Source organism: Perognathus longimembris, chromosome 28 (assembly GCF_023159225.1).
Source record: "Perognathus longimembris pacificus isolate PPM17 chromosome 28, ASM2315922v1, whole genome shotgun sequence".
NCBI lineage: Eukaryota > Metazoa > Chordata > Mammalia > Rodentia > Heteromyidae > Perognathus > Perognathus longimembris.
In genome coordinates, this window is record NC_063188.1 from 89,150,326 (window position 1) to 89,174,451 (window position 24,126).

Here is a 24,126-nt window from a genome sequence, read left to right on the forward strand (position 1 = left end):
GTGGGACTTCATCTCAACACAGAAACTGTGTGTGCTACACACTAGCATTTGAACTACACAAGAGGCATAGGTGAAAGAATCACTATCTCCGGCTGGTACTAAAGAAAACTAAAAAGTAAGTAAATTGTTGAAGCCTGATATTTCCTTCCCATGTGTTTGAAACACCAAGTGAATAACACCATTCTTAAAATAAAATATGGAACCAACCCAGATGCCCCTCAATAGACAAATGGATCAGGAAAATGTGGTACATATACACAATGGAATTTTATGCCTCTATCAGAAAGAATGACATTGCCCCATTCGTAAGGAAATGGAAGGACCTGGAAAAAATTATACTAAGTGAAGTGAGCCAGACCCAAAGAAACATGGACTCTATGGTCTCCCTCATAGGGAATAATTAGCACAGGTTTAGGTTAGTCACAGCAGAGGATCACAAGAGCCTAATAGCTATGCCCTTATGAATGCATAAGACGATGCTAAGTGAAATGAACTCCATGTTATGGAAACGACTATTATATCACTGTTGTAATTACTTTCAACATGCCATGTGAAACCGTAAAAAAAAACACACAAAAAACCCAGCTGTGATAGAAATATATATATATATAATTGATCATCTATTTTTTCCTCTACATAAATAGGTAAATTCTTTCTACATTATCAATGTGAAATGATAAATAAATATGAATAAACTTCAAAAAAACAAATGCACTCAATTCCCAACTTATGTAACTGTAACCCTTCTGCATATCACCTTTACAATAATTTTTTTAAAAAACAGTCAAAGGGGAGAGAGGGGGGCATGAGGGACAAGGTAACAAACAGTACAAGAAATGTATCCAATGCCTAACGTATGAAACTGTAACCTCTCTGTACATCAGTTTGATAATAAAAATTTGAATACAAAAAAAAACAGTCAAAGGTTTTACATAATGAACAAGCCCCATCTCTCAAACTATTTTTAGAACTATTTTGAAAATGGTTTCCTTTGATAATATTTGTATTGGTGAAATGACTTTTTAAACCAATAAACAATCAATTATTAGAGAAAAAAATTAGAACACCTGCCTGACAAACATATATCTCTAAGTTCAAACCGCAGTACCACCAAAAAATAATTTTAGAAATTATATGTATATATGTATATATATATGCATATATATTTATCTTAAATTTCTGGTTATTCAGAAAGCTAATGGCCAAAATGCAAAGCTAAATAGCTCTCTGGGACACTCATTAGAAAATAGACATACAAAATAAATTACATCTTTTCATTATATTTCTATCCTAGTGTATTCATTAATGAAATGGATTTGATACCTTTGAATTCTCCACGTTTCTGAGGATTCACTTTTAAAATGTATGGAAACGAATCATCAGGTTCAACAGAGATATGTGATTTTCCACACACAATTTGCAGATCTGAAAATACCTACAAAAATATGGAAAATAAGAATTGTACAAGGTGGAAATGGAAATATTTTCTGTTACACTGCATGTAACTAGTATAATAAGCTAAAGCACAGAAAGAGCTGAAGATTAAGTGCTTTGAAAACTTACTTTAAAATGAATACTCGGAAAAATGAGACATTCAGTAGAAGAAAATATTTAAAAAGACATGAAAAATTACAACAGAAAAATAATTCTTGCAGATAAACAATGTTTTATTCTTTGTTGCCAACTGTATCAAGGTATCTGATGCTCAGAAAATATTAATCTCTTTTATGGGCTAAGTATAATTTACTTTAAGTTAATTGATGTAATCAGGAACTATTACAATGGCATTACATTAGTATTAACATAGCATATAAAGAATAGGAAGATTCTGACAACAACTCTGGAGAAATACAACTTTCAGTTTTCTGGGTGCTTCTACCATACCACTTCCCATGATTCAAACACTATTGTATTTGCCTTTCTATCAATTGGACTATTATGGGGAATTCTGAGATATGAAATCCTATACTGTGTGACCTTTTGTCAGTAGATTTTTCATTCCACATATTTTTACATTTTTTAAAACTGCCTATTTAAAAATAGATAAAAGTGTATCATTGTGAAACAATCATCATAATGTAGCTTGTTCAGGTTATGATGCTTTGGATGTTACCAACTAATTGGGAACATCAAAGGTGATTCCAACTGGTGAAACCTAAATATCTTTCCCACCATAAAAATGTATTCAAGATCAATAGTCATCAAGAAAATGCAAATAAAACTAAAGTGCTTCTAACACTTTTAAAATATCACTTATTATTACTATACATCTTTCTCAAGCAAAAATACAAATCTCATAAACAAGTATTTTTAAATATGTTATGGGTATATGATAATAGCAAAGTGTAAAATTTATGTGGTAGCAAAAACTTGTAGTGTACTTACCTGGGAGGTTAAGGACATAGTAATATCTGGTCTCCAAACAAAATGAAACAAAAAAATCTAGAAAAATCCCCTCATTTGGAGCTAATTCCAATTAATGGAATTTATATTTAGCAACTATTGCACCAATTAAATGTAGAATTGTGAACATTTCTTCACCCGATTAAATATGACTGTTGTAAACCTTTCATATAATTCAAGATATCATCAGAAGTCAGCAATTCCGTACTTTAAAACATCTTACCTTAAATGTTAAGAGACTTTTTGTAGAGTTAGGTACTAGTATTGTTCTATTGGTTATTGTTCCCACTTGGCATTCAATAGTAATACGTTCTACGGCCAGAGGTCTTCTACCAATGCCATTTATATCAAAGAGGTATGTCAAGCCATCTATTTCATTTTGTAGAGTAAGTTTACCCTGTGCCAAAACAGCCAAATTTCAGATCTAAAGGAGTTACCATTCAGTGTCAAACATTCACCAACATAATATTCATTGTGAGTCTAAAAGAAACTCGCTTGTAACATGTTAGCCATTGAATTTTTCCAATTTCTGTATAGATCATATGCAGAATAAAGACACTGTTGGTGAAAGTTATTCATGTGTCAGTGCTTTAAATTATACAGTTCTCTCTACAGGTTACATAGGAATTCTCACAGGTAGCACTTATATATGTGCTTAATTCCATGTCAAAGGACTATTATTGTAAGAAAATTTTCTGATGTAACTAATTTGTTAATGAAGAACAAAACATCAATGATTTTACATAATTCAACATATTGTATAAAAGAACTCAAATAACTACTCACAGAAAATGACATTGTGATGTTCAGAATATTTAGCTCTCAAATTTAAACCTTTATTACAGTTTCAAGTAAAAAAATACCAAATTAAAAAAATACAAGGTTTGCACAAACTTTTTATCATTTGAATAGAACAATACCATATATCAATTTATTTACATATTCATACTATAGGAAAGAAACTTTGAGGTCATACCATCACATCACATTCCATAATAGGTTTGAATGTGAGAGGATAAGGCACAGTTTCACCCGGGTTCACATGTAAAATAGCAGGTCCGTGAAACCATTTGCCTTCTATTGTAGCAAGAAATCTCCACTCATTGTTTGTTGTATTATGCTAGAAGTAACAAAAAGGCACAGAATATCAGAAGAGTGATGACAAACTTAAATTACATCTGAATTCTTTATTTCTTAAGAAGAAAAGTGGTTGTGGTGGCAAACACTTAGAATCCAGCATTTGGGCAGCCAAGGTATCAGGGCCAAGGAGTCCAGGTCAGCCTGAGCTCCATAGGAGTGGGACGTACCAAATTGGTACAGCAATCTCCTAGCCTGCCCAATACCTGGGTTCAAATCACAGCACCAAAAAAAAAAAGCATTACAATATGAAAATCCTATTTGTTAAGAATGACTATATCAATGTGAACTAAAGGCACAAGGATGACTACATACACATTCTAAGTTATACAGAAATGCTGCCTAATGATTATATCCAAGAATCAGTATCTAAATGCTCACTTGTTTGACTCTTGTTAAAATGGCAAAATGTTTTTGTAGAATATAATTTATCCCTAAGGGAAATAAAAAGGTGGTCTAACGTATAGATTTCTCAGAAAATAAACATTACACACATTTTAAAAAGAATTTTGTGTCAGTATGATTTCATGATAGCTGCAATAATTAATCACAAATCAATTCATTACTCTAAAAATCCCAGTTACTTACAATTGCATTAACTTCTATGCTGTACACTGTATTGTAACTTTGTCTAATAAGTAGCCAAGCTATTGTCATCATTGCTCTCAGTGCTTATGAATTGTCTTAGTCAAATGTTAACATCACAATACAATTTTGAGCTTCCACAATTCTGCGTGGTAAAATCATGAAGAATCATTTTTCCTTTTTCCATTTTTTGTTTTGTTTTTTTGGTCAGTCTTGGGGCTTGAACTTTTACTTTCAAGACTAGCATTCTACCACTTTGAACCACAATGCCACTTCTGGTTTTCTGGTGGTTAACTGGAAATAAGAGTTTCATGGACTTTCCTGCCTGGCTGGCATCAAATTGCAATCCTTAGATCTCAGCCTCCTGAGTAGTTAGGATTACAAGTGTGAGACATCAGCGCCAAACAGAAATAATTTTTAATTAGGAATTTGATATTGCTATGGATATTGACTTTAAATTGTTAAACAAAGCCATTCTCCAGAATTGATTGTGGAGTAACAACACATTCAAAACTCTGCTATCAGTTAAAAAGAATTAGCAACATAATGCATTTAGATGAGAGGTTAGGAAGACTGTCAGACAGCTATAGTGGGTACAGGAGACTCAGATAGCTTTCTTGAAATTTATTTCCTTGGAATATATCATGATAGCAATCCTGAAAAATTGGAGACAGAATTCTCTGAATACTTGATATTGTGTGTGTGTGCGCACGCGCAGTGTGCGTGCATGCCTGCGTGCAAACCCATCAGTTCTGGGGCTTGAACTCAGGGCTTGGATGCTGTTCCTAACGGGTTCTTACTTGAGGTTACTTCTCTATGACTTGAGCCATACCCCACGTGTGGGTTTTTTTTTTCCCTAATGACTTAGAGATTAGAACCTGTCTGACTTTCTTGTCTGGGCAGGCTTCAAACCACAATCTTAATATCTCAGCCTCCTGAGTAGTGAGGACTACCAGTGTTTCCACTAGCACCTGGAATAGCTGATCTTTTGTAAAATAAATTTATACTAGCAAACAGAGACTTTTGTATGTAATATTCTTCTTTGTAGTTAGGAAAGTTCTTATCACAGGAAGAAAAAGGGATCTGACAGACCTGAAAAAGTATCTACACTAGAAGACAACTCTTTTCTCTTGTGAAAATACTCTCCCCAGAAGCCAAGTTGCAATATTTTTGTTTACTTTCTATATAGTTTTCAACAACCTTGAACATTTTTTGAGTCTTATACTTTGTGTATAGCTCCCAAGTTTCTGTATATTAATAAATTTGTTACGTATGTTTCTTCAAATATGTGTACAGCCAGATTATTGCCTAGACTAAAATGATCAAATCTGCTGAGAAGAGTACATTTAAAACTTTACACATTTAATAGGACAATGAAAACATATTATTTTTCAGTTGTAGCTTTTTACAGGAATTATCATGTTTGGAAGTGCAAATAGTCTTTCCTGCAGATTTCCCTGACCTCCTATCACCAAGTGAAAAGTTTATCTAACCATTCAGGTAAAAACATCACAGTTAAATCTCCATGGGAACTTTTTGCAGTTTTGTCCTATCTTTTAAAAATCTGTAACAGCGCTACAGGCAAGGCTGACATAGATTGAGAATGGCTTTGTTGTTAGTTTTGGTCAAAACTAAATAAATTGAAGTCATTTTCTCTAGTACTTTTATTTCTCATCCTGGGGTTTGACCTCAGTGCCTGGGTGCTGTCCCTATGCCTCTTTGTGCTCAAGGTTAGCAATCTACCCCTGGAGTCACAATGCCACTTCCAGCTTTTTCTGAGTATTTTATTAGAGATAAGAGTTTCATGGACTTTTGTTTTCTGCTGGGGCTGGCTTCAAACCATAATCTTCATATCTCAGCCTCTGGAATTGCTAGGATTACAGGCATGAGCCACTGGAGCCTGGCCTAAACACTAATGACCAGAGGTTTCACCAAAACATGGAAAAAGAAAAGTACCAAAAGATGAAATTTTACTTACTATTGGAATATCTTGAGTAAGTGCTTGAAATGCTGGTGTCTCAAACACAAATTCATTCTCTGCCTCTTCTTTATTTACCACACCTTCAACGTAATAGAGGCGTACATCATACTTAGAGGTCAATAAAATTTTACAAGGGTACCGTCCAAAAGTTAGTGGTGCAAATCTTAGTGGTACTGAAACAGATCCATCTGTAGCAACAAAAATAATTTTAAAATCATTTAGTCATTTTCAATGTCATAGTTCTTAAAAATTCATTTTAGTAAAGACTAACATTACAGCACTGAATTTTATTGTATAATTTAGATAAAACTAGATTTAACTGAGGTAACATTCTATATTTAATCTCCAAGGTGTACCATTCAAATTTATTTAGAAATTAGAGTACATATCTTGCATGGATTGGAGGAATGTGTACTTCCTAAAGTCATGAAGAACCTCATTCGTTAAAGGATACCACTACTTTGTTGATGCTATATTATCAGGAATATCACTCTATATTGGCAGAAAAGTCAGAGAAAAGGGAATGGTTGGAAGATTGTTCAAGGACTTTTCAGTATTCATTAAAAAATTAAAATGTATTACATTTAATTGGCCAAACCCAGATACATGGCCTATCTAACTTAAAAAAGGCTAATACATTAAGTGGTTATACAGAGGATTTGGTAAGCATTATATTCTGCACATTTCTGTGACATAGGGGTGCTCTATCACATAGAAATAAATGTAATTTTCAACTTGGCTGGAATACAGAGACATTCCTCTCCTAATGATTACTGAGTCTGAAAGTAAAATCCAAGGACATCCTTAATTATATATTTTCCAACTGATGAAGTGTTAATTCCCCTAAGGAATACAGGGTTAGCTCCTCTTCCTTCTAAATACAAAATGAAAGCCATCTTAAAATTGGAATTCATGAAAATTTTTTTTTTTTTTTTTGGCCAGTCCTGGGCCTTGGACTCAGGGCCTGAGCACTGTCCCTGGCTTCTTCCCGCTCAAGGCTAGCACTCTGCCACTTGAGCCACAGCGCCGCTTCTGGCCGTTTTCTGTATATGTGGTGCTGGGGAATCGAACCTAGGACCTCGTGTATCCGAGGCAGGCACTCTTGCCACTAGGCTATATCCCCAGCCCTCATGAAAATTTATTGATAAAGTGATATCTACCTGGATGTTTATGGCTCATATGCCTGTAATTCTAGCTTCTTAAGAGGCTGAGAGCTAAGATTGTGGTCCAAGGCCAGTCTGGGCAAAAACTATGAGACTCTAGTCTCTATTTAAACATCAAAAACCTTGAAGTAGAGATGTGGTTCAAGTGGTAGAGTGTCAGACTTGGGCAAAAAAGTCTGATTGAGAACATGAGGCCCTGAGTTCAAGACCTAGTACTGGCATACACACACACACACACACACACACACACACACACACACACACACACAAAGGCGGGGTGGGGGAGGGAGAGAGAGGATGTCTATTTGTCTAAGCATACAACATAAAGCAACTGAAGTATGTAAGATATGTATGCAGAGCTGGTACTACAAATTATAAAGAAGCCACTTCTGGATTTTATAACATTTGCCTGCAAATATTTACATTCCATTAGATATAAAACATTTTCATCCTTGGAAACTGGAAATTTAACTGGTTATATTGTGCTATCATGCCATCATTTTCTTTTAGGGAGATCACTAAGTCCTTTCCAATTCTTCAATATAATCCATGCACTACCTCAAATAGTTCCTTTATAGTGTCTCATTTTCATACATAATCTCCCCAAGATTACCTTTTATACTATTTGCTTTTATGACCTGGTCTCGGGGTCTGTTGTTGTTCATAAACATTGATAAATGTAGAGAAGAGTTTCCTTTCTTGGGCCACATGATTTCTAGGTTCTTTAAGTCTCTTTGGGCATTGCACCTGACTTTAAAAGGAATACATCAGCCCAACAGTAAAGGCTCATATAAAGCCTAGCCCCATTACATTCCAGGTTCATGAGTTGGCATAACTTACCAATCAATGTACCATAAGTTGCTTACAGCATTTCATGAACTCTAGATCTGTCCTCTGTCTAGAAAATGATTCAAATCATAGGGTAACGAATAGGTGTCTATTAGAAGAAAGGTGTGGAGTAAGATTCATGTAGAAGCTAAATTGTATACATGCTTAAAATGAGAATGATTAGAGTTCATATTAGAGTTAAAGAAGGGAAGAAATCCATCTACCCCGTGTTGTCATTTTGTACAGAAAAACTTGGGGAAATCCAATAAGTTTAAGTTAAATTGTGATATTCCAGGTTGACATAAAGTTCTACTTGTCAAGAGGTAATAATGGAATGCATTCTATTTTAAAGTGGATTAGTTTATTGAAAACTTAAAAAATTTAGATTTGTGATGTGTGGGCTTCCATTGGTACTTTTGAGCTATGTAAAATTACTAATATGAGAGAGAATTTGGACCTGTCCTTTTATTCCTACCCTACTTAGATGCAATTCTCCTGGTGCCATTTCTTCTCTTTTCCATTTTATTTTCCTTTTTGTAAATGAGAGAGCCAGATGGGTACAGATGGGAATTAATACATTAAATAGGAACAATCAACACTGATTCAGCACCTAACTAGGTGACAACTTTTCAATATTCCAATTTTATATCCCCATCCACCTTGAAATTTTAAACATTTACAAATAACCTGTCCAACAAGGTTAATTACTCAAGGTCACATAATTTGGAAGGACTATAATGTACAGTTAAAGCCAGATTTGCAAAATGGCCTAAAGAAATGGGGAGGTTTCTTCTTCAGTGCTGGGGACTAAAACCAGGGACTCATATATACTAGACAGCGCTCTACCAATGAGCTACATGTCTAACTCTTGCTGCTTTTCTTTTCAGTTAGTTTTCACAACTGTGTCAGTTAGTATTTTGTAGCTAAAGAAAACCAAATATAAATAAATTTACCAGATTATAGTTACTGAAACAAAGTAAAATAAAATCTTGGATGAAATGAAATTATACATAACTTTGGCCATTGAAAGAAATCTGTGATTTACAATTCCTCAAATAATTGATGAAAAATGATTTTCAGATCTTAGAGAGATCTGGTTGAGACACTAAGTCCATATGGTGTATTGGATAGCTATTACTGCATAATCACCCCAAGTTTAGTGGTTTGTAGCAATAGCCACTTTTTTATGATTCCACAGCCTGAACTCATTTGGGAACCCTTCCAAATGAGTTCCATGTATTACTGAATGAATATTTAAACCTTGTATATTCTAGGTACTGGTTGTGATTTTATATTTAACTTGGAATTCTGCACTATAGGCTCCCCAATCTTCTGAGATGCACTCATTCTTTTTCATATTAGTATCAAAATGTACTAGTACCAAAAAACTTTAATGTAAAATTGTTATCAAATATGTGCTCCCTTCATATTCTTAAATTGCCAGTTGACCAAAGCAATTCATACAGCCAAACCTAGAGTCAGTGAGGGAGGGAAGATTACAGGAAAATGTATACAGGCAGAGGTAATCCACTTGGACTTTTACTATAAGAACCACCATGTCTCAGCAAAGGAAAGTTTATGTGTAAAAAACATGCTGCTTTAAAAATGACAAAATCAATGACAAAATCAACTGGTAATTAAAAGCTTTGTTGCTAGTTTAGGTAAACAAGGTATTTTTTCTTTTTTTGGGGGGGGGTTAAATATTTATTGAACCAGGTCTTTAAATTCTATATCCACCTGCAGACCGTAAACAAGTACAGTATATGTGTAAGTAAAGATGAGCAAATTAGTGGAAAACCTAAGATGCCCTTTGGGCAATGGAACCTCACCACAACACCCTCCTGAGGTCGATGCCCAGCACTCTCACAAAATTAAATGAAAAACCAGGTTCACTCTGCTCATCTCCGAGATCAACACCCAGACTTGTAGGCTGCATTTTAGCAAGGCAACAGTGTAGGTTTTGTTTCTGGGGTGCTACGGATGAGACCCAGGGCCTAAGACATTCTGGGCAAGTGCTTAGACAAGGTATTTTTTCTGAAATCTAGCTTTTTAAATCAATGATTATTGTTAAACTAATAGATTTAATTTTTGTCTTGGTGATGCTGTAAACAATATCCTAGAGAGAATTTTAACATGCAAAACAGAAGAAGCTAGAATTGATCTAGTTGAAGTAAGAGGAGAAGTTACAAGCTTCCATTGATTCCTGTGGTCTCCCTACGAACAAATAAAAGCTATTCATGGCTGGGGATATGGCCTAGTGGCGGGAGTGCCTGCCTCGGATACACGAGGCCCTAGGTTCGATTCCCCAGCACCACATATACAGAAAACGGCCAGAAGCGGCGCTGTGGCTCAAGTGGCAGAGTGCTAGCCTTGAGCGGGAAGAAGCCAGGGACAGTGCTCAGGCCCTGAGTTCAAGGCCCAGGACTGGCCAAAAAAAAAAAAAAAGCTATTCATAAGAATTAAAGGACTGCTAAAAATCTAATTCATTACAGGTTATAACTTGCCTAAAAAATACATCTTTTTTGCTTAATTTTCCATTATTTTTGTAAACTTATCAAACATAGAAGAGATTATCTCTAGAAATGTCTACAGTATTATAATATTTAATGGCGAAAAGGAAGACAGGTAGGAAGGGGGAAGGAAGACAGTCATAAGCAAAAAGAAGAATGGAAAAGGGAAGAACAATAAAAGTAAGAGGGGGAAATAGAATCCATAAAGGAAAACAAAGTATTTGAAATCCAGACAGAATAGTGTGTACACAACCTCTTTAAACTGACATATACCAAATGATTGGAAACATGGAATTCCCTCCCTGTGAAGTATGTGAATATCTAAAAGTAAGGAAAACTGATGTACAGTTTCCTGTTTTATTTTGCTGAAAAGTGCTCATGATTCATACTTCCTGGTGTCTTAAAGCATGGGAAAAAGACTACAAGGAGCTATCTAAGTGCTATAATAAATGAACTGCAAGGATTATCAATATTTCCATAAAAGCCAAGCTCAGTTTACTATTTTTAGAAAAGCATAATCTTATTATATGTGCTGTTCAAATATAGTATGACCTTATTTCTCCTTTTATATATTTTCAGCATAAGTACCAGATAAAAACAAGTTCAATTATTGTGAGTATTCCTTTTTATTTATTTGCTTTAGACATTTATATATTCTAATATTGATACTTATTCCACATATTTTCATTAACAAATATTTGAATATGTTTTTAAATATTTAATAGGCAATCAAAAATATCATAAAGTGCCATTTTGATTTGCAATGTAAAAATTTCAGTTGCTATAGTTTAGTCTGTCTGCATTTATTGTGATTAGTGATAAAGTTTATAATAAGATAATTTTTCCTTTCCAAATTGTTCTTTTGAACTTGCCTTCTGTTTCCTTTACCTTTGTCAAGTATTCTGAATTTTAAAGTAAAGCTGTGCCTATATGATTAAGGTATTAACTGCTGGAGCCAGCTACTCCAGGAAAAATAAATGCAGAGTAACATCAGTGGTAAGACATCTTAATCAGTCATTTTTCTTTAGATTTACAGAGCCCAGAACATCTGGTGACCTTCAGATAACATCAGAACGTATGCCAAAGAAATGGACCACTGCAGGATTAATGATTACACTGTTATCCACAGTGCACCCCCAGTGGCTCAAAATACATTTCCTTAACCTGTAAATGAAGATAACAAGGTGAAACTCATGGAAAGCTCCTGAATAATAGGGAGTAGTGGGGATAGGAAAAGTGAGAGTAAATGAATGGATCAATTGGATTAAAATCCTGTTGATAAATGTGTGAAATACCACAGTGATTCTTGTTGAAAAAATTAGAATGTGCTAAAAAATTGAATGACAAGAATGTAAAACAGGTCCTGAGAGGAATGGTGTAGTAGTGAGAGTGAGGAGGGCTAGCAGAGACAGTGAAGGAAAGTGAATATCATTAAAATACTCTATGTGCAAAAAGAGAACAATGAAGCTTGTTGAGATTGGTGTGGGATAAAAAGAGCAGAAGGGAGAATAATGGAAGAGGAATGAATATGACAATTTTCACATGAGCTAGATTATCATAGTAAAATTATTTCACTACCACTTTGACTCTCAATTAATTGACTTCCTGTCATGTGGAAAACGGACTGAGCTTTTTACATGGTAACAATATATTGATTTTTTTAATATTTCATTTTTGTGCCTTTGCTTACCACATACATCATTTACAATATTTACTACATTCTGTACTAGATCTTTAGTTCTTTGTCACTATGTTTTATTGGATTCGACAAATTTCCTTTAATTCCTTTTTATGCCTACACCTAGAAATTATGAATTCTACAGAGTTTTTAGTTGCCCCCAAATTTCAACATTTATACTTCATGCAAAAATATCTTTAAATTTTTGTTTACCACAATATGAACTCTAAGTGCCTATAACTGTAAAACCTTTTCCTTATAAAGATGCCTAGAAATTGAATTATTTTTGCTTATTAACCAATGCTCATAATACGTATCCACTTGTACTGATTATTTTTTAATTAATGTGCTTGGATCCTAAATTCTTTCTTTTAAATTAGATTTCCTTAAGCTGTAACTAGATCCTTCATTAATTCTGTTGGAAGTGACTGTGCCTTTTAAGTTGTCTCAATTTCACTCTTAGATTCAAACTATTTTTTAACTCTAGACTGCTAGTCAATTTGCATTGATGCCCAAATTCAACACATTTTTAGTCTCTAAAGTTTTATTGATAATTCTGTCTTCATTCATGTTAATTCACAATCTCTACTCTCACAACCACATCTATGTTCGAGATTCTATATATTCTTGAAAGAATGATGGTCCTCTACAAGTTTTTCAAGTAGTTGCATTGTTTTAATATCTACAGGCTTTTTATTCCTGAAAGTATGAAATAGAATAAGACTATCAGAGAACCAAAACAATATGCACAACAAAATGGGTTAGCTCAAGTGGTTCACATACATTCACTCATTAGAAAAATAATTTTGAACTACTACTGCATGCCGGGAGGTATGCAACAAGGAAGCTTTCTAATAGATGTAAATAACAAGTTCCTGAGGAAAAAAAGCAGGTCATGTAAACAGACTTCTCTTTACAACTAAACTATGTTTTAATTGGGCTTGAGCCTGAAGAGGTCATTAAATGTGCTTTTCAATCTGGCCACATCAGCTCAGTAATTAGTGAAAATTTCTCATAGGATTCATGTAAATGGCTAGATGTTATCTTGTCTTTCCACTGCTATTTAATTTCTGAATTTCTGTATGTCATCATGGATCATTTAATGAAAAATTAAGAGAAGGCTAATCAAGAAGTCTTAGCTTGCCAACATTTTAACTAGGAAGTTATCTTTTTAATATATAATTTGCTAAGAAGACAAAATTTCCCAAAGAAAACAATTGAAAATAAAATCTCACTTTTTTAATTAAACCCTCCATGGGGAAGGAAGGGATTGTTGACAGAAAATTAACTTTGTGTTTTGTATTTTCACTTCTGGATACCATATTATTTTTCTAATTGTCATGTTTAAAAAAACTGTTTTGAACATAGCTCATTTTAAGGTTTTCTTTCTAGATTGATTTACTAAGTGTGCAAATTAATTTGAATGAGCAACTAGCAAGCCAATACACAGCATGTTCTTCAGGATTTAACCTAGTGTATATGGCTACAAAATTCCTGATTAAATGCCTCTCTGAATATATTACTGCAGAATGTATGTCCACCATTGGAGACCTAATAGAATGAATAAGAAAACTTTTTATAAAGTTTGTAGTTTTCTAACCTATGTGTCCTAATAAAATAAAAAAAGAGTTATCACCAAACTGAAACATATTAAGACTATAACAATAAAATATAAGCAGTCATATAATTATTTTGACTTGGTTATGTTAAATTATTTGGCTTAAAGTGTTTATTTTCAATGATAGGGAACACAATTGTGTCTCATTGTTTTACGAGAAATAGAAGGAAAGAGATTGAAGTAGACAGAAAATTTAAATGATAGTACAAACCACAGATTCTGGAAGGGGATAGATGTTGAAGTTTAAAGAATACTATTCCAAAAACATGAAAATGTTTAGCATTTTAAGCATTTTTTCTGAAGAATGAAGCAGCCATAAAAGCATTGTTTTATCTTCTATCCTGAGGCAAAGAAAAAATTATCTGGAATTTTCTTTTTCTACATTAAGAGCAGATAGCAAAGGAATGCAAGTTTCTTTTTTATTTTAAGTTTTTATTATCAAACTGAATTACAGAGAGGTTACAGTTTCATACATTAGGCATTGGATACATTTCTTGTACTGTTACCTCGGCCCTCGTTCACCCCTCCCCTCCCCCTTCTCTTCCCCCCTCCCCATGAGTTGTTCAGTTCATTTACACCAAACAGTTTTGCAAGTATTGCTTTTGTAGTTGTCTTTTTTTACCCTGTGTCTCTCGATTTTGGTATTCCCTTTCTATTTCCTAGTTCTAATACCTGTATACATGGTTTCCAATATACTCAGATAAGATTCAGAGATATTGTAGGTACAAGTTTCTTAAGTAGATTTAGGCCAACAGTTTTTTTTCAGTTAAAAAAGTTCTATATTTATCTAATTTATATATTGGATGGTTACAGTATTTGAATTTGCCTCCCAAAGTAACAATGACACTTAGCCAAACTCGTGCAATCACATATATTTACAGTACAAGTGAGGTTCCATTACTGACCTTATAGCCTCCATAATTTAGGATTTCTATATTATGACTATATAAATAAATTGAGGTAAATACAAGTGGGTACAAACAGAATTGAAAAATGTTGGTAAACATTAATTTCATGTAAAACTATGAAATGCTAACTTCAGCTGTAAGTTAACAGTTAAATTGTACAAGCATGTATATCATTGATAAACCTTTTCTGAGTCTTAAAATAATCCTTATAATCTTCATCTTTAGACAACTTACTAAATGGAGCTGTTTATGTACAATATATCATTCTATAAAAATAATGGAAAATTCTGCCCTTGGGAATATAAAAAATAACTTACCTCTTAGAACATAATACTGGTAGCTGGGGACTGACCCACCCACCTAATTCAGGAGGCTGAGATCTGAGCATGAAAATAGCTTATATGCATGAAAATTATCCAATGTATTTCTATAATATTCACTCCTACCACTGTATTCTTTCCTTCTCTTCCCTCCTACCGATTCCCTCTGCCCACAATACTCCTTTTATAATGATACATTATTTTTAGCTACAGATTTCATGTGTTTTTTGTTTTTTTTTTATATTTTATTGTTTAAAAAGGACATCCACCCTACTTTTCAACATAGAATCTGTTGTTGCCTTAGATAAAACCTAAATTTTAAACTCTTCTTTTAAATTTAATTGTATTCTCAAGGTGATACACAGAAGGGTTATAGTAGCATATGTAGAGAGTATATTTCTTGTCAAACTAGCTACCCTTTCCCTCATTTTTCTCTCACTTTCCTGCCCCCCCAGCCCCCCCACCCCCCCTAATTTTTTCCTTTATTGTCAAAGTGAAGACCAGAGGGGTTACAGTTTCATATGTAAGGCATTAAGTAACATCTTTTGTTCAACTTGTTACCTTGTCTCTCATTTCCCCCCTCCCGCCCCCACCCCTTCCCCTTTCCCTCCCAGCCCCCCATGAGTTGTTCAGTTGGTTTACACCAAATGGTTTTGTAAGCATTGCTTTGGGAATCGCTTGTCTTTTTATCCCTTGTCTCTCAATTTTCATATTCCCTTTCCCTTCCCTAGTTCTAATGCATGTATATACAGTATCCAAGGTACTCAGATGAGATACAGTGATAGCAGCTCCCCACCCCCCCCCCTAATTTTTAAACTCTTGTTACCTGGATGGGGACGTGACGTTTTCTTCTGGGAATTCCCATTTCCTAGGAGGATACAGAGAACAGATTTTCCTTTAATTTAGAAATTGTGACCACTCTTTCTGACTTATAAACATTGCACAGTGAATATAAATCTATAGAACAACAAGCAAAATTCAATAAAACCAAATTTATGCAAAATGTCATTTGGAATTCATACCACTGGATTTATGGTGCATTCTATGAATAGTTCTAGTAAAAAATTACATTCTTATTATCATCTAGTGATTAAAGGAACTCATGAAAAAGAAAGGCAATTTAAATAGATAAATTTAGTATCATTTTTCTATATCTGATCAATTGCATTTAATAATATCAGTGTACCAATATTTGGATTAATCTTGGCTGATATTTACTTGATCGTGGCAAGAGAATAAAGAAGTACAGGAGACCCAAAGCAGAATATATAGATGATAAAGAACCTGGTTTATATAGAAGATAAATGACACATAATTACACATGGTTGCTTTCTTAACATAAATAGTGCTAGATACTCCAATCAACCTGTTGCTGGTTACCTTTTAGGGTAATAGGCTTGGTTTCCTGAGGTTGAGTCGGTTTATTAGTTGGTACTTCTGGAATCTGAGGAATGTAGATAATCTTAGGAACATGAAAATATTCTGGAAGGCTTAGTTGTGTTGCATATGAAATAGCCTTGGGCTTCTTCAGCTTTGACAAATTGAAGAGCGTAAGGCACTGCAAATAAATGGTAAAGTTTGAATATAGTCCTCTGTACCTTTACCTAAACATTATGTACTTAATAAATTTGGGAAAAATACATCAAAAGTTTAGTTAATCTGTCTATAGACATTGTTAGATAACTAGTACTAGGCAGTATTAAGACATTTCACAAAAACAATGGAGTCTTCTTTTATTCAGATATAGTCAACAACCAGCTGTTATATTGTTTTCAGTATAATTAAATAATTACCGGGGAGGGAACCATTGTACTATTGAATAGCACTGTAAAGTCCTTTCTTCCTTGATTTGAGACCTATGTTTCCTTGTACCTTCTTGTTAGTTTCAATTTTTTGTTTTCATTTTTTATTTACTTATTTTTTTGAGAAAAGTTTTCACTCAATACCCCCTGCCTCAATTTTCCAAGTGTTAGGAATGTTCCATGACACACCACTCTCAGTTCATATATAGTTAATACAGAGAGAAACTGAGCCTTCCTTGTTCACTAATGTAGAATTTATGAATATGTAAGAATTAAATCCTCCCTCTCTACAGATGCATTGTGCTTAAGTTTGATATTTTGAATTCCTTCAATCATTACTCACTACATATATAGATTATAACATTTTTGCATGCATTTACTCCTGTAGACACAAAATAGTCCTTCTAAAAATATTACAGAAATGTTAACCCCCAGTCTTATAATGCCAATTAAGCAGGTTATAAGTGACATTTTAAACCTAGTTTATAAAGTGACAGGATACATAACATGCATAAGGTGTCAAAAGAAAGACAAAATAACACAAGAAAAATTCTTTTGCATTCTAAGAATTCACAGTCTGACAGGAGAAACAGGTTAACACAAAAGTAAGTCTCATATACAGTCCATGTTTAATGCAATGATAAATAAAAGTGTGCTGGATTCTGGGAGAAATCTAAAAGGATAAAGATAGAGAAAGAATGCCATGGACAAAACCTACCTCCTTCGATGATTCATTTAAGTAAAATTTTTTGAGAAGAGGTAAAAATGCAAAACTATAAATACAAAAAGGATAACGAGAGTGTAGTGATACACTGGAAATTTGAAATGTCTATTTATTGAAAATTGTTATTGTGAACTTAACAGCTACATTTGTGCTTCTCTGAAGAGAATCATGTGCTTCTTGGAAACATAGTAAGGATGTGCTAATCAAGAGCACCTCAAAGTTTCTGGCTTTAATACTTTTAAATCAATTAGAACTTCAAACTTCAGGTATCAATGTTTCTGGCTTTAATACTTTTAAACAAATTGGAACTAAATTTTAAGTTATCTTTGAAATAAGTTGATGAAAGTCTGTGGTTAGTTTGTATTTACTGTAGTATCCTAACAAAAGAAAAAAATCATGCTAGGTCAAATGTTATTGTGATTTATATACATATGAAGATAAATGATAAACAACTAGAATAATACTTTATATAAAATGTACATAAATTGGAGAGCAAAACCTTCAAGAACATTTTAAAAGAGACCTGCAGTAGTTAAAGGTAGCATCCTTTTGATACTCAAGTAAATGTAGCAAAATAAGTTCAAAAGCCATGTCCCTCAAAAGAATGTGCCTCAAATATTTGAAGCAAAGGAGGCTTGTGTAGGTGCCATATGAAGTTCCATATGAAAATAGCTTCCAGTGGAAGCCTTGATACCAGGAAAACAGATGAACTAGCCATGAGAGTCATGTAGACAGTCCTGAGGATTTTATGTGACAGAAACTGGAAAGCCAGTATACATTCATGAGCAGGTTTCCCTTCTGAGGAGTTGTTTTTCCTACTCAATGAGAACAGATTGTATCTTTTTCAAGTTATAATAATATAATCTATAGTAGTAGTAGTAAAAATAATCAAATCGTAATAGTCATAAATGTAACAATTATACATAGAAGTAATATATGCTAAGAATTTTAATTTTATTATTTCATTTTCAAAATTACTAATACTGCTATATTAAAATATAAACAGGGGACTTGAGGAGGTTTAAGTAACTAAACCAGAACAACATTGGACAGTGTTCGAGTATGGATTCTCAGTCTGGCAATCTGGCAGCATACTAGAATTCTGTTTGGATGTATAGCAAAAATATCTTGGGCAACTTGTAGAAATCTCCCTTGGGTAAATATGAATTTAATTGTTCTGTTGCCTAAGTACTGGTGGTACTTTAAATTCTTCAGAGAATTGTCATATACAACCAAAATGGATGATTTCTATTAATTAATTGCTGCATTGTACTGTGTAAAATTATACAGAAGAATGAATTGTTTCAGATGTTATTATTCAATGAGGTTTTATGAATACTACTGAGTTGACTTTCTGGGGAAAACGAATTTCATTTTTCTATGTGAGAATGTTATCAGTAAGTAGTAATAGCACTGTATGTTTGTGGCTAATTGAAGTACATCATCTCTCATTCCTACCTCAACTTTGGTCAATCCCAACAAGGCGATGGCTACACGAACACTACTGCTTTCTAGAGTGCCTGTGATCGCTCTTCGGTCATATTCAAGAGTAGACATCTGTTGTCTTGCTGCAAAAGCCAAAGCCCTTTCCTTGGCTTCATTTGTCAGTGGTAATCTAATGTTCACATCTACGACTTCGTTGATTTTGCATTTCAAATATAGTATATTACTATCAGCATATTCTAGGGAAAGCAAAATAGTAGTGAATAATATAATTGTTGTGAATATTAACATTGATATTGTTATCCAAGATGAACTAAGAGGTCTGAAATATACAAGTGTAGATATTTATTAAACAGAATAAAGATAAACAGACAATGCATTTCTACTAGTACCTATTCAATGTCTCAAGAGTGTATCTTCTGTAATTAAAGTTATTTTATTGATATTCACCAAAAGGTGGTCAAGTCAAATGGTCCTATCATTTAAACAAATTAATCAACATTATTACAAAGCATACTCTTTGTGTTCTTGTCAGTATTAAGAATGTAGTAGAAGGGTGTGGTGTTGAAAATCACACCGTGAGGCCAAAGGAGGATATTGTGAGGAGAAAATCACAAAGGCTCAATAACTCTGTGCATGTGATCATATAAAAATATTTATTAAAATGATCTCCAAGAAATGGAAACAAGAGCTTTTTTCCTTTGTTGTTTTTGTTTTCTGTAACTTTGGTCTTGTTAGTAAGTTTATCTGTTCTGGAGAGGGAAAGCGGGGGCACAGAAATAGAGGGACACAGGATGAACAAATGCAGCAGTGATAATCACTAGATACTATGGTGAAACTGAACTATGCAGCTTGTGTAGGAGAGGGGACAGGAGGGAAAACCTGAGGGAAAGCAAGGGAAGGGGTGGCACTATTCAAAAAGAAGTATATTATTTATCTGATTTATGTAATTTTAAATGGAGATTATGTATATACAACCTAAAATTAAGAAAAGTAAGGGAAAGGGTGGGTTGAAAGAGTTGGCTGAGAATATTGAAAGAGTATATTAAATATATGATGCTATATTAAATGCTATATTTAATCTATGCACTGTATTCATAAACTGCTTTGGTGAATGGAAACTCCTTTGTACAACTATTTAAAGATAATAAAACTATACAAGAAAGAATGTTGAAGAAACAGAAATAAACACACAAAAAACTACCAACAACTCACAAGAAATGTCATTTGCATTCAATAGCAACCTTGTATCTAAATGCTTAATTATTTCAAGAATAATAGAACTAGACAGCAAGGTAGAATTCTAGGTCATATGACAATATCTATTAGTGAGAACATAATAATATCCTAACTGCATGAGAAATGTGCTGAGCAATATTTTGTATGCCAAATTCCAAACATTATCTGACTTAAAAAGAAAGAGACAAGAAGAGAATATAAAGGGGATCCAAATAGGAAAAGATGAAGTTAAACTTTCTCTCTTCGCAGATGACATGATCCTATACCTAAAGAATCCCATAGACTCTACCCCCAAGCTACTAGAGCTGATCCAAAACTTTGGCAAAGTTGCAGGTTATAAAATAAACCTTCAAAAATCAACAGCCTTTCTCTATGCTAACAACCCGAAGACCGAGGCTGAAATCAGGAAAGCAACTCCTTTTGCAATAGCCCCCAAAAACATAAAATACCTAGGAATAAACTTAACCAAAGAAGTGAAAGACCTCTTTGAGGAGAACTTTAAAACCTTGAAAAACGAAATTAAGTCAGAACTAAGGAAATGGAAAAACCTCCCATGCTCCTGGATTGGGAGGATTAATATAATCAAAATGGCAATATTGCCAAAGGCTATCTACAAATTCAATGCAATACCCATTAATATCCCAACACCATTCTTTAATGAAATAGAGGAAGCAATCCAGAAATTCATATGGAACAATAAAAGACCTAGAATAGCAAAAACACTCCTAAGCAGAAAGAACAGTGCTGGAGGAATTACAATACCCAACTTCAAGCTGTATTATAAAGCTACAGTAATAAAAACAGCTTGGTATTGGCACCGGAACAGGCCTGAAGACCAATGGAACAGAATTGAAGACCCAGAATTAAACCCACAGAACTACGCCTACTTAATCTTTGATAAAGGAGCTAAAACAATAGTATGGAAGAAAGATAGCCTCTTTAACAAGTGGTGCTGGCAAAACTGGCTCAACACATGCAACAAACTAAAACTAGATCCTTATATATCACCCTGCACCAAAATAAACTCCAAATGGATTAAAGACCTTGAAATCAAAACAGGCACCCTGAAAACACTAAAGGAAGGAGTAGGAGAAACACTCGGGCTCCTTGGCACAGGACAGAACTTCCTTAACAAAGACCCTGAAAGGCTACAAATCAAAGAAAAGTTGGACAAATGGGACCGCATTAAACTGCAGAGCTTCTGCATGGCAAAGGACATAGCTCTCAAGATAAACAGAAAGCCCACAGACTGGGAGAAGATCTTTACCGGACATTCAACAGACAAAGGCCTCATCTCTAAAATATATGCAGAACTAAAAAAATTACCTTCTTCCAAAACAAAACCGCAAAGAACCAATAGCCCCCTCAACAAGTGGGCTAAAGACTTACAAAGAAACTTCTCTGATGAGGAAATGAGAATGGCCAATAGACATATGAAAAAATGCTCTACATCACTGGCCATAAAGGAAATGCAAATCAAAACAACATTGAGATTCCATCTCACCCCAGCAAGAATGTCATATATCAAGAAAACTAATAATAACAATTGTTGGAGGGGATGTGGCCAAAAGGGAACCCTACTTCATTGTTGGTGGGAATGTAAACTGGTTCAGCCACTCTGGCAAGCAGTATGGAGATTCCTCAGAAGGCTCAATATAGAACTCCCCTATGACCCAGCAGCCCCACTGTTGGGTATCTATCCAAAAGCCCACAAACAAAATCACAGTAATGCCACCAGCACAACAATGTTCATCGCAGCACAATTTGTCATAGCGAGAATCTGGAACCAACCCAGATGCCCCTCCATAGATGAATGGATCAGGAAAATGTGGTACATATACACAATGGAATTTTATGCCTCTATCAGAAAGAATGACATTGTTCCATTTGTAAGGAAATGGAAGGACTTGGAAAAAGTTATACTAAGTGAAGTGAGCCAGACCCAAAGAAACATGGACTCTATGGCCTCCCTTATTGGGAATAATTAGTACAGGTTTAGGCAAGCCATAGCAGAGGTTCACAAGGCCCAATAGCTATACCCTTAGGAACACATAAGATGATGCTAAGTGAAATGAACTCCATGTTATGGAAACAATTGATATATCACAGTTGTAACTACTTTCAACGTCCTAGGTGTATGTGTAGTTTCTATTATTGATGATGCTCTTGTATCACCTTCCTATGGTTGTACCTACACTATCTCTGTAATCTTATCTGAGTATATTGGAAACCGTGTTTACTGGTATTGGAAGTAGGAAATTGAAAGGGAATACCAAATTTGAGAGACACAGGGTAAAAAAAGAGAAATAACGACAAAAGCAATACTTGCAAAACTGTCTGGTGTAAGTGAACTGAACACTGGGGGGGGGGAGGGAAAGGGGGGAGGGAGGGGGGCATGAGGGACAAGGTAACAAACAGTACAAGAAATGTATCCAATGCCCAACGTATGATACTGTAACCTCTCTGTACATCAGTTTGACAATAAAAATTTGAGAAAAAAAAAAAAAAAAAAAAAAAAAGAAATGGCCATTGATATTTTCAGTTGGTAAAATGGTGTTACATTTTAAATCTAAGAGTATAATGCAGTTAAGGGGGGCTTCCAAATGTAGTTATGTATTAGAGAAACTTCCTATGAGAATGCATGTATGATTCATTAGGGAATATGATCTCTTTCAAAATTGTAAATTAAATAAAACATTGTTTATACCTTCATCTGTAGTGTTGCTGTAATCAATAGGACCAGGTGGTTTCATTGGAAGAAAATTGGATGGCAAAGGGATCAAACCTTTTCCTTCCACAAGGTATACTAATTCGCCAATCTAAAACATAAGTATAAAATTACACAGAAATTTAAGAGACCATAAAATATGCCACATGTTTATGTTGTAGAAAAAATATTTGTCCCATAAGACCTTTTGGGCTTCCTTTTCTAAGCAACATAGCTTCTAAATAGGTGGACAAAATTAAAGCTTCAGAATAGCCCTATCATCTACAGTGTATGTCAGAATGGATTTGGATAGCCATTCAACTAACTACTTGAAAATCAAACTGAAACAAACCTAGCTAATGAACCTGGAATCACAGTGTCCTACAGTGTTAACACATATTACCTGCATAGTTGAGTTCAAGACCCAGCATGAATGTACACGTGCATGCATACACACCCATATACAAGCATAAGGCATGAATGAGATCAATTCTAAAATTAAGTTTTCAGTGCTAAGTCAAATAATGAACAAATTCACTATTTCAACACAGAGAGACTAAATGAATTTATCTATTTATTTTTAATTTGCCATTTTCCCATCCTATTTACCTAGATATGTTGCTTTACTCAAAGAACACAGTACACGTAACAATTAGAATCAATGAGTATGGAGTAACTATAATTATACACAGAAACAACTTGTGTGACCAAATGGAACCAGAACTACAATTTGACTGCCCTATAAAGACAAAAATTGACCCATGAGAATCTATATAAGACAAGAAATCTGCTATTTGCCAAAGTAGTTTAATTATGAATTGCTTTCAGTCACTAGACAAAAATTATCAACTAGGACAATTCCATTTATTTGTATAAATGTGGAGTGTGTGTGTGTGTGTGTGTGTGTGTGTGTGTGTGTGTTTGTGCATGTGCATGTGTGTGCTAGTCCTGGGGTTTGAACTCAGGGACTAAGCACTGGTTTTGAGTTGTTGTTTTGATTTTTGCTGTTCATGGGAGTAGAACTCTGGGCTTGGGCTCTGTTCCCTGAGTTTTTTGCTCAAGGCTAGAGTTCTACCACTT

The 24,126-nt window shown here is 34.2% G+C and overlaps 1 protein-coding gene across 1 annotated transcript in view; it reads right to left on the reverse strand.

Annotated features, from left to right (window-relative positions):
* Cfap47 (cilia and flagella associated protein 47) overlaps positions 1-24,126 on the reverse strand; it is a 205,726-nt gene that overhangs the window by 61,992 nt on the left and 119,608 nt on the right. Inside the window, exons 43-50 of the mRNA XM_048335454.1 lie at positions 23,047-23,158; positions 19,116-19,339; positions 16,512-16,689; positions 15,958-15,999; positions 6,104-6,294; positions 3,380-3,523; positions 2,627-2,800; positions 1,324-1,435 (exon numbers count right to left, since the gene is read on the reverse strand). Of these exons, the coding sequence (XP_048191411.1) occupies positions 1,324-1,435; positions 2,627-2,800; positions 3,380-3,523; positions 6,104-6,294; positions 15,958-15,999; positions 16,512-16,689; positions 19,116-19,339; positions 23,047-23,158 (1,177 nt within the window). The remainder of the gene's footprint in view (positions 1-1,323; positions 1,436-2,626; positions 2,801-3,379; positions 3,524-6,103; positions 6,295-15,957; positions 16,000-16,511; positions 16,690-19,115; positions 19,340-23,046; positions 23,159-24,126) is intronic.